The sequence below is a fragment of the Pelobates fuscus genome, chromosome 10 (assembly GCF_036172605.1).
Source record: "Pelobates fuscus isolate aPelFus1 chromosome 10, aPelFus1.pri, whole genome shotgun sequence".
Classification (NCBI taxonomy): domain Eukaryota; kingdom Metazoa; phylum Chordata; class Amphibia; order Anura; family Pelobatidae; genus Pelobates; species Pelobates fuscus.
In genome coordinates this window covers 27,391,035-27,403,365 of record NC_086326.1, presented here as the reverse complement: position 1 = coordinate 27,403,365, position 12,331 = coordinate 27,391,035, and the positions used below count along the sequence as shown (strand labels likewise).

Here is a 12,331-nt window from a genome sequence, read left to right as displayed (position 1 = left end):
AGTTGTGTTGTCTCGTTTATTAATGTCTGTTAGTAAAATGTTTCTGTTCGTTTTGATGCCTTATATTTACCACTTGCATCTCTGAAGTATGCAGTTTAAAAAATGTTTTTTGTTTGTTTTTTTTATACTAATTATTGCTACTTTTCGAAGGTTCATCTGTTCTACTGGATAAATTGATATGCCAGAAAATTGTTATATAGATCAGATTAGTCTGATGTTAGCAGATCAGGAGGACCAGTGAAAATAAAAGTTTAACCATGAACCATGCTTTAAAATATATTTGCAAGTCTATGCCACTGGAGGGAGCTAAACACTATCTTAATGTCTCGTGGGAAATTTTCTGCTTCACATATGCAGTTGCAGTAAAACTCAGACAATTGCATCACTACTCTTATTTTACATATTAAATATTTTTTTTATATGTAACGTTGCTACATTGGGCAACATCTCCCCCAATCTAGATCTACAACCTTGCAATTTCCTTGAAAATGTTCAGAAAATACAGTTTGTAAACATTTTGTGTTTATTAACATTTATAGTTTTGTTTTGTTTTTAATTAGACTATAATGCCTTGTGTCTAGAAACAGCTGAAAAAAACAAATGGTGTTGGAAAAATATTCTCAGGGAGCTATCACCATCCTGTGACTCTCTAGACAACAAACTTATAACTAAGACAGGGCTCTGAATACCATGTCCTGTGATCCAGGCTGTAAAAAGGATCCATGACAAACTCACCAGTACCCACCAAGTTGAATTTCTAGTCTCAAGGGCAAAATTTTCACTTGCTGGCTAGTGGTTGTGGAAAATTTGGAGCCCTGACTAGGGTATATCTAAGATTGCCGTGGTACTGGAAAATACAGTTGAACCCCTTAAGGACACATGACATGCATGACATGTCATGATTCCCTTTTATTCCAGAAGTTTGGTCCTTAAGGGGTTAAGCAAGGTTTAAAACTTCCACTTGCCACTAGCCGTTGGTGAGTGAAAATTTAGCCCTGGCAAATATACTATAGCTTGAAGTGGTGACTAAGCTTTAAAATATGGCTAGTAGCATATTACTTTAACTTTTCAGCCCTGGTTAAAGAACGTGCAAGCTGTTATTCCTATCCCCTGGCTCTTAAGAATATTTTGATATTCCCACCCCCCCAAAAGATGTATAGTGCCATGTTAATGCCATGTCTTTCCACAACAAAGTCTGTACCGCGTTTAGTACAATGCCAGTGGAAATCCCAGTTTGCACCTAAAATAAAAAAAAAAGAAAAATGTTTTCAGTTTTGAACAATCTTCATCTTTCTATGGCAAATGTACCCATTAAATTCTTAAGTTGTGATGCAAAAAAAGGGTATGAAACAATAAAATAGAAACCGTAAATTGAAAAATAGTTCCAATCCAGTGGTTGTAGAAAAATGACCTATTTTTGTATACATTTTATGTAATACGGACTGCTTAATCCATTTTATACAGGACTGCTATAAAAAAAAAAAAAAAACTTTTAAAAATATATTTTATTTTTATTTTTTTTATTGGGAACTTTGAATTCCCAACAATAATTCCCCTGCCACTACACTGCTTTACAAGCCCCGCCATGTTAAGTGTTAGTGTCCCCATTAATTCGCCATATTTTATTTCCCTTTGATTATTAGGAAATGTTCCAGAAATGTCATCCTGTCCACTTCCTGAATTCGAGAGCACTGGGAGTTAAAGATAAATCCACCAATGTCCCAAAGTAAGTTTTTCGAAGCCATGCAATAGGGGTTTACCGTATTTATGCTGTGAAGTTCTATTATTCGAACATTCTGGATTTTATGGCGATTACTTTGCTTTTCGAACATATGTGTAAATAAATAAATAGTTTATTTTTTTAAAAGCATTATCCATTTGATCGTAATCAATTTGTTCTATATAAATGTGTATTTATCTGAATGGGTTTCTTGCCCCCCTACCTCCCCCCCAAAAATATACATAATTGTGACTTTACATACAATGTTTGAAGCATTTTTTTAAATTTTACCTGGCGAGTTTTCATAAAGTAAAGATGAGATCAGATACAGGATGGCATACAATTCTAGCATAATACAATGATCATACAAATGGTGCACTTTTGTGACTAGGTCTTTGGATACAAATAATTTACCACGATGAGAGAGATATTCTCTGACATGTTCATATATCCATATAGTAATAATTTTGAAACCATTGTGGAATTGTCATGTAAAATGTATGAATATTGGATTCACAATCCCTGTATGATAGTATTCCAGTAGGTGAATTTGCGCGCAATCTGGATTGTGTTTTTGGGTTACTCCAAGCACCATGACCATTTCAGGTAAAAAATAGATTTATCTCTTCTGCTGCCAGACATGTTACTCCACCTCTAGTGGCATTAGCCAGCCCGGAACAAACGTGTCCAATTACAAGTGGCTAAATTAATTATTTGCATGTTTGTTGTCTAACGCCAGTACGCACAGCATGAAGCCACTAACAGCCAATGGCACCACCCATGTCCTCCCCTCAGCCCACCCTCCTGGCATCCATCCCTCTCTCCAGGATCAGGATGCAGGATGGATTGTGGTGAATTTTATTTTATTTTTTTGTTTTTGTTTTTTTTATTATGATCAATATTATTTTTTTTGTGTTGACGTAACCCTTTGTCACACAATTAATAGTTATCTGGGTTTATATCTATATATGCTTGAAAAAGACCTCTTAGAAGGTCGGAATATTGCTGCCTTTTTTTGGTTTCATTAAATCTGCCTGCGGCTTTAACACTCTGAGTGCCTGGGAATTTCTTTGTTGCCTTAACGTGTTGGGATTGCTGGTCCTATTCCGGAGCACCGGTGGCTGCTGAGATTAAATGCGGTTCCTACAATCATCTTTGCAATATATCTATATATGGACACTAACTGTGTCATGATTGCCGTACGTATCTGTCTCCGCTTAGGTGACAAATTTCACTACAAAAGATGGATGACTTTACTTCAGTGGCCAATGTTTTGATAAGTGTAACTGGGGGGAGGTGATTGATTGGAACGTCCAGTATATTGAAGACAAATATTTATCTACCTTAGCTGCTGCAGAACTTCGTGTTTAGTCATCCATCGCTGTGCATTTGGCTATGAGTAATCTTTATTGGCCACAGTGATAATTGATGTTACTTCCTGTGAAGGTTTCCTGCAGTTTTACTGCTCTGGTCTCTGAGAGACAAGCGACCTCCCATCATGACTGTTACACTAGCCTGTGAGTCAGGTGGAAGGTGGGCGGGCTGTCATAACTCTGCTGTCCAGATGAGCATGACATAGCCAGTGTGAGGCCTGTTAGTAAATATCAGGTTTTAAATGCTGTATTGTATCCTGAATGCTTTTAGTACAGTAAATGCCAAAAGGAGAAATGAATGCCATGTGCAACTCTGTCACACGCATTGCAAGACGCCTGGGAAATATAGCGGTCAGACCTAGAAGATCATAATACTGTTGCAGCACCAGTTAGACACAGTTTATCCAGTTTCGCTGTGTATTTACTTGTTTAATAAAGGCTGCAAATCATCCTGTACACACACTAGAGTAACGTGAGCACCACAAACTCTGCTTACAAAACAAACAAAAACCCTAGAACACAAGATTGCAAAAATAACCATCTCTGAATTTGTGTTTTCAGGGCCTTTTTTGCGGAGACTCTTCCTGCTGAAGTCTGCAGCCTCTTTATGCCAAACTGCACTCAAGATAAATATCTATTACAGCTGCTACGGTTTGCAGATAATGTCAGCTCCTGGGTTGCTGCTGAGATTGTGACCAGTGCTACTTCTAAGGTGAGAATTGTGTAGTAATGTGTGAAAGACATTTCAAACTTCTCTCAAAAAGGCTGATATTTTATATGCTTTTTCTGTTGTGTAAAACACAAAGCTTCTCCAAGGAGAGATCAAGCTGCCATTGGGGTAAAGAAGGATTTTTTTCTAGTTTGTTCCAAAATTGGGTTTTTTCCTTCTTTTGGATCAACAGCAGAAACAAATGGGTAAGAGTCTGAGCTTTATAGTCACCGGAACAAATACAGCTTATTGTAGTTGTTCTGGTGAGTATAATCAGTCCCTGCAGACTTTGTCATAAAGCCTGCAGGGACTGACCATAAACACGATGCAGCGCTGAACTTTGATTTAATGCATCTCAATGAGGAGATGGTAATTGGCCAGGGTGGTATTTTGCTCCACCCTCAGCCCACCTCCTTGCCTGAGATCAGCAGAATTTACTAATTCAACCAATGCTTTGCTATGGGAAAGAATTGTGATTGGCTGAGATAATCAATTCTGATGGTGTCAACCAAGGAGGCGGATCGGAGGCGAAGCCAGCACCGGAAGCCCTCACTGCACTGGAACTTTTACTAGCTTTATGGGTGACAAGGGGTGACAATAGTTTAACACTATAGGGTCAGGAATACACGTTTGTGTTCTTGGCCCTATAGTGTTCCTTTAATGGACGCAAGTTATTTTTAAGCCTATGTAACTATGTACTTTAAAGCTTATTCACTAAGTGCGAATTGTCAGGATTTAAAAGTAAATTTAAGGCTCTAACTAGAAGCTTAGTTGACTTAGAAAATGTCTCCAGCTCTGCTACTTTGGCTATAAATATGAAATGCAGTTTTAACTTCTGACAATTCTCATTTTAATGAATAAATGTGTGTGAATCTTAGTAGTGTCAACTTCTCCAATGCAAGTAACCACAGTTTTACCAGCCCCAGACTAACTGCTCTTCTCCACTTCCATATCCTTAGCTTTATGAAGAAGCACTGAGGAGCAATGTTAATATCACAAACTAGCACCCACAACATTACATTAATAAAGAAAACTGCTTTATATTTCAGACATAGTGGAGACATAACACAAATCCTCTAAAGATTTAATACACCAGTTTTAAAACCCTCCAGAGATGTTGAGTGGATGGCCAGAAAGCTTTTTTTACTGTAATCAAGGAAGTTACTAAAAAGAACACTATAGTCACCCAGACCATTTCATCTCGTTCAGAGAAAGAGCAATGTTTATATTGCAGGGTTAAAATTGCCTCTAGTGGCTGTCTATTACACAGTCACTAGAGGCACTTCCTGCTGTTTCACTCCGTGAAACAATGCTGGACATCCAGCGTCCTCAAACCCCCAGTAGGATGCATTGACTCAATGCTTTTCTAAGGGAAAGGGCTAATGCAGGCGTGGCATGCGCATTAGTGGGGTAGCTTTTTATTCTTAATACTATAATGTTCCTTAAAAGATAGTATAGGATTTTGGTAATTTGCAAGACAATGAAGGCTAAACTTGACACAAGGCCTGAGATGGCTGCTGTTTGTAATCACCAGTTATATGGAACTTGGAGTGCCTGGTCCTTCCTTTCAGTTGACTACTGTTGGGAGTGTGGCCGCACCCAGTTCCAGAGTTTTTTGTTGTTGATTGTAGTCTCTATCTACAGTCTTACTAGAGAAAAAACTTAATTTGGCATCAAAGATGTTTTTAAGCTGATTGTTACTTTAAGTTTGCTAAGCATTGTGGGTAATGTAGTTTAGAAAACTCAGTGCCAAGGGTGGCTTTATTTAAATCAATCAAGAATCCTACACCAAGCTATGTATATCTTCATACTTGTCACCACCTACAAATAATTTGTAACTGTTACTGTTTTTTTATATTGGTTGATTAAAATGTACCTTATAATCTCAAGGTCTACATTACATTTTTCATCCACTTTAGTTGCAGGCAAGCGTACTGACAAAGTTTCTTCTTGTTGCAAAACTGTGCTATGAACAACGAGATTTCGCAAGTGCTGTTCAGATATTGGTCGGGCTGGAAAACCTTATTGTGCGACAGCTTCCAGTGAGTATTACGCTTTCAATAATCAGGTGGTGGAATTTTGTTTGTGTGTTTTGTTTAAGTATTTGAAAATGCCCACAAATTATAAATGTCTGGTTTTTTTAAAGGCATGGAAGAGTTTACCTTCTAAGGTGTGCGAAATTCTCGAAGAACTCAAAGCTGTAGAGGTAAAAAGAAAAATAAAAACTGTTTACATCTGTTTTTCAACTAAAAGTGATTGTATTATGTGCATTCTAAGCTAAGCATGTTGAATGAAGGGACACTAGAGTCACCAAAACAACTTTAGTTAGTGAAGCGGTTTGTGTGTATAGATCATGTCTCTGAAGTCTCACTGCTCATTTATCTGCCATTTAGGAGTTAAATCACTTTGTTTTTGTTTATGCAGCCCTAGCCTTCACCTGGCTATGTCTGAGACAGTTTGCATGAAAACAAAATGGTTTCATTTTCAATCACATTTTAACTTACTTGAAACGTTTATCTCCTGCTCTGTAAATTAAACGCATGAGGCTCCTGTAGGGTCTAGCAGTCTTATTAACAGTGCAGGAGATATGGCATTCTAAATTAAACAGAATTTGCAATATAGGAAGTATAAACATTAGCTGTCTCTTTACAGAAAGTGTTTAGGAAGGCTGTGCAAGTCACATGCAGGGAGGTGTGACTAGAGCTGCATGAACAAAGCAATTTAACTCCTAAATGGCAGATAATTGAGCAGTGAGACTGTGAGGGCATTCTCTATACAGCAAAACTGCTTCATTAAGCTAACATTGTTTTGGTGACTATAGTGTCCCTTTAAATGTAACAAGTTTCTCTCAAAGGAAAGTACTTAAAGGGACACTGTAGGCACCATAACCGCTTCATCTCATTGAAGTGGCTATAGCGTCTGGAGTCCCCTAGTGCTGTCCTTCTATTCAGCATTAAACATTTTTACGGTTTTAATTCTATGCAAGAGTCCCCAACAGCCTATGTGATGCTCGGGCTACTGAGGGGGCTGCTAGTGTCTACTGACCTTATTCAGCCTATCACAGTGCCATTGCGGTTATGAATCGGTATGGCTACAAGGAAGTATGTCATTTTGTGCCTTAGCCACTGCTCCAGTGACCAGGGAACCTCATTTAGTGGCTTAACACTGAAAGTGCAAGGCACTCCAAGCACTATAAATAATTCAATGAGATTAAATCATTATAGTGCCTACAATGCCACTTTACAAAATACAGTACAAGGTATAGAATTATTCCCTTTGTGTGTTTTGGTTCTGTATTTATGATTAAAATGCTTGCCCCTGATTTTCCCTGAAGGGGGAGTGTGATATGATGAAGAGGAAGGTAAAACAATATTGTTTTTGTTTTCTAAATGTCTCATTTATATAATCTAAAAGGCACTTGTTGAGACATGGCAGCTCATATAATGCCTTGAGTTATTAATGCTATTTTCTTCAATTTCAGCCTCTCTTTTTAATGTTGTATTAAAAGTCAAAACACAAGAAGTTTAGGGTACCTGTAGAAAGTATTTTTTATGGGGAAATCCATTTATTTTAGGCATAGTCACTGTTGGACACTATTTAGTCAATGTAATTGAGAGTAATTTTCGAGGGCATGTCCTTTTTGTTACGCACTATATGCCATGATGCTCTTCCTAGTAACAAAAAGAAGAAGCCCATTGTTGCAGTTCTTCAGCAGCAAATCTATGGAATTTTTATATATATATATAGCTATATATAGATATATATATATATATATAGAGATATATAGAGATATAGATAGATAAAAGTGTGCTATGCCTTTTAGATACTTAAAATATATACTTCTGTGTGTATATATATATATATATATATATATATGTGTGTGTGCATATAGTGAAAGTGCAATATCAAGTGCACTATATAAAGGTACTATAAAATAGTGTAATATTATCACAAAGACATTGTGGACTATCCAACCATTGTGCACTCTGTGGTAAGAAAAAAAGAGCACTTACTCCTTTGTAACTTAAGGAAAGGGACTAGGCAATATACCTTTCCAGATATGGGTAGTGCAGCTCAGAACATAAAATTGGGAAAAGAAAAAAGAGGACATAGTGTAAATCTGTAACAAAAGTATTATATGAAATAAAAGAATCTGGGAACTCACAAGAGTGGAGCAGTGAAAGTCTGCTCTAACTTTGGTGTCCTATGTGCAGGACCACGCTGTAACAAGCAGGACGATGTGATAAGATAAACAGGCAAGACGGCAACTAGATACAAGTCCTGTATTTGTAACATAAACAGCAATAAAAACGAACTCTCTCCTTAGTGGAATGCTGATGGTGTTTTTCCTCAGACCCTCTGACATGCGGCTAGCACTTGCGGTCCTCGGGTAGTTGATACACTTCCAGGAGTTTGAATTTCGTATGACACGTACTGACTTTGTGTTGCGTGATGATGCGTTCCGACTGAACGGCTTCCTCAGATCACGTCTTGGGTTTGCCGTCCATCTGAATTTGGATTGACCGCCATGGGTGATATAACTTAGAATCACATACTGAGTGGTCCTAGCATAAAACTTGTTATAAGTCCTTATGCAAATAAGAAAAAATGCTCGGACCATTTAGTGATTCTAAGTTATCACACCCATGGAGGTCAATCTAAATTCAGATGGACGGCAAACCCAAACGTGATCTGAGGAAGCCGCCCAGGCAAAACGTGTCGTCATGCAACACAACGTCAGTACGTGTCAGAGGGTCTGAGGAATAGCACCATCAGCATTCCACTAAGTAGAGAGTTTGTTTTTATTGCTGTAGAACTTGCATCCAGTTGCTGTCCTGCCTGTTACATCTTATCACATCGTCCTGCTTGTTACATCGTGGTCCTGTACATTGGACACCAAAGCTGTCAAAGTTAGAGCAGACTTTCACTGCTCCACTCTTGTGAGTTGCCTGATTCTTGTATTTCATATAATACTTTTGTTACAGAATTACACTATATATCCCCTTTTTTTTCTTTTCCCAATGTTATGTTCTGAGCTGCACTACCCATATCTAGAAAGGTATATTGCCTAGTCCCTTTCCTCAAGTTACAAAAGGAGTAAGTGCTCTTTTTTTCATACCACAGAGTGCACAGTGGTTAGATAGTCCACAATGTCTTTGTGATAATATTGCATAATTTGCATTATTATAGTGCACTTGATATTGCACTTTAACTATATTGGTTTGCACTTATATTTTTAAGTATCTAAAAGGCATAGCGCACTTTTTTTCCATATAATTTTATATTGAGTGTTTTTGAGCCGTAAGGTAAGGTGCTTCTTACCTTTTGAATACTGTTTTTTTTTTTTTTTTTTTTAAGTTTATTTTCACTATATAATTGTGTTCACAGCGCCTTCTTTACTTGATTTCTTTTGTAATATATATATAGTTTTTAGCTCAGAATGATGCAGAGTACTCTGTCAGGTAGTGGCAAATATACCATTAGCTCCATGCATGTGTTGAGTATATAGATTTTCCTTTATCTTCTAGGTGTTTCTAAAAAGTGACAGCTTGTGTTTGATGAAAGGAGACAGATTTAGAACATTACCCACAATTCCATCAGCTTATGTGTTAGCAATGCACATTCAGCAGCTTGAGACGGGTGGCTTCACTATGGCTAATGGGGCCTTCAAGTGGAATAAACTAAGGTGAGTTTAAATTTTGTGCATTTCTGGGGCATTGCTAGGCTCCAAAAATATGAGGCTTGAGCCCAAAGCAACATTTGATTCTTCCCCATCATTTCATTTTAAAATCATACAAGAGGAAAGACAAACATTATAAATCTCTTATCCTGGACTGAGCGTCCCTGAGAGAAGGAGCTGCCTGCAGTGTATCACAAGTGGAAAAGGTTTGTTCCAGTGAATGACCTCCACCACTGCACAGACAGATTTGTGCAATTATTGTTAGGCTGCTCGTTTAGTTTTAGTTAAATGATTGATTTCTTGGCACCAGATGACAGTATCACATCAGCAATTCACTTTTGTAAAAACCTAGAAAACTAAACAATACCAGCTTAAAGTCAGATCAATTTCCACAGTTATAATAATAAAGAAAGTATATTTTTCTTTCTAAGTTTTAAATAGCGGAAGTGATTAATACATACATACATACATACATACATACATACATACATACATACATACATACATAGTGATTCGGTTTGCTTTTACTTGAAGAAAAGAAAAAAAATGTAACCGTTTAACTTTTCCAGGTTGTGACAGTAAAGCCTGTGAATATACAAGAAACTTCTCAGAAGGCTTTAGTCCTGTGACCAGCAGAGGAACTAAAAACTCCCTTATGCGGTGTTTGTGTTGCAATAAACGTTTATCTATGAAACAAAGGCTAGCTATACCAGCTTGTTAGTTTGTTTTTGTGTATCAGCTATCAGATATGTGTAGATGGCAGGGTCTCATTCATATCATTCTATATTCAATGTATAGAAAGATAATCACTGGAAATAGACTGAGGGAAACTGATAGAGGGAGGAACTAAAGAGATGGAATCCTTGGGAAAAGAGACTGAAGATTTAAGAGGGGGCAGCACACTGCATTATTGCCTAGGGTGGTAAAAATCCTTACACTGGCCCAGCTCATACCTATATTGCAATACAACTAAAAATCAGGTTCTCAATAGAGAACGAGAACTCTATGTATGATAACAAATGCCTCTGTATATGGCCTATTCTGTAAATGCCTCTGTAAATGGCTATAGACACGTCTATGATGCAACAAAACTTCTGCAGTAATTTCTTGTAGATCCATTATACAAATCATTGAGTGATTCAACTTCTGGTCTGCTTTAGCTTGAACATGAGGGCTTGAAACTCGTAATCATAGGCATTTGTTATCAGACATAGTTATCATTTTCTATTGCCAGAACCTGATTTATAATTGTATTGCTGTATCGGTGTGAGCTGGGCCAGTGCAAGGATTTTTACCACCCTAGGAAATAATGCAGTGTGCTGCCCTAGAATGTTCTGATATACCCCGGTGGTGCAGGATAATGGTTAGTAAATATGAATGACCAGAGGTTTACCAAGTTTCAAGTTGTAATTGCTCTCCATTTGCTCTTTTATTCCACAGGAATATTGCCAAGGTTGTCAGCCAGGTTCATGCATTTCAAGAGATCCCGTACTCCTTTGTTCCTGATCCAGAACTTCAGTTTTACCTTAGACAGCGAATTGCACATTTTAGTGATGCAGACATTTCAGCTCTGGCAGCTTCCAATAACACCAATTTTCATCACATGCCATCAGAAAAACATTCCCGAAAGATACAGGACACCCTAAGAAGAATGAAGGCAACATTTCAGTAAATTTTTGCAAACCTGGATAAAAAAAAATAAATCTTTTGGCTAATAGCATACCGAGCTAAATGACCAAAGAGAGGAAGGATTATATAGAAATATGCATTATGTATGAAACCGGAACTAGCATATAAATTACTTGACACTGAATCAGTGCTATTGGCTTCTTTGTAGCGCAATCTGCAACTGGCATGTCGCCGTTCTGATGTTTACCCATCGTGAATGGTTTGTTGTAGCAGAATAATGATTTGCACGCTTGAGTCACTAGATACAGTATTTATTAGGAAATGTCTTCACATAAGACCCAGTTCATCAGAGTGGTTGAAATTTGTATTATCAGAATTCTTAAACAAGAGAGATATGAAGACCTAAAAAAGTAAATAATTGAAATATTCAGTTTGACTTGGTGGAATGTTAGTATTTACTAAAGAAAAGATTTGTATATGGATAGTTTAAATTCTGCTGGAATCTGCTATTTCCAAGTTACATCCAACTTTAGGTTTAGTTCTGATGGAGTTCCACATTTTCTAGCAATCGAACTCCTGAAGGCAATCCCATAAGTTCGTATTGACTATAGTGTGATAGTCACGTCAAAAGAACCAATAAGGTGCTCACATGCCCAATGATTGCACACATCTCTTTATCAAAATAGGACAACAGGAGATTATTTAACCTTTAAAAATGGAGTTGTAGATCTTACCTTAACGGTGGTTAAGGCAGGATTTTGACTTTCATTTATAGACTGTTTCTTTAAACACTTATTTTAATCACTCCCATCTAAACTACATTATTGAGTAACAGATTATTTTCCTAAGTGACTTGGTTCTTTGTAAAGCTAATGGCGTCATATTTTCTTTGTTGATAGAAAAAATAATAAGAAATATGCCGACATAAATTCGATACATCTTTCTCATTAGAATTGCTGACATTCCATTCAAGGTAAAACAATGCTTAATTTTCATCAGAATCAGAACAATGAATGTTCTGTTGTAGAACAGGACAGTATTACCTCTATCTGCAACAGCTGCAGACGTGTCATTATTATAAGAATCTTTATAGAACCAGCTCTGCAGGATACGTGTAAGATATATAACATTATGAAAGCAGGAATGAGAAGGTATTTTTCTTAAAAAGGAGTAAACTTTTCTGATTCTGACTGTCCGCCAAGTGTTCATTTGGAATGTCT

The 12,331-nt window shown here is 37.2% G+C and overlaps 1 protein-coding gene across 1 annotated transcript in view; it reads left to right on the top strand.

Moving 5' to 3' along the window:
- KNDC1 (kinase non-catalytic C-lobe domain containing 1) overlaps window positions 1-12,008 on the top strand; it is a 91,060-nt gene extending 79,052 nt beyond the window's left edge. The window contains exons 25-30 of the mRNA XM_063434058.1: window positions 1,644-1,726; window positions 3,655-3,805; window positions 5,722-5,844; window positions 5,949-6,008; window positions 9,331-9,488; window positions 10,923-12,008. Coding sequence (XP_063290128.1) covers window positions 1,644-1,726; window positions 3,655-3,805; window positions 5,722-5,844; window positions 5,949-6,008; window positions 9,331-9,488; window positions 10,923-11,154 — 807 coding nt within the window. The 3' untranslated portion in view covers window positions 11,155-12,008. The remainder of the gene's footprint in view (window positions 1-1,643; window positions 1,727-3,654; window positions 3,806-5,721; window positions 5,845-5,948; window positions 6,009-9,330; window positions 9,489-10,922) is intronic.
- Window positions 12,009-12,331: the final 323 nt, after the last annotated feature.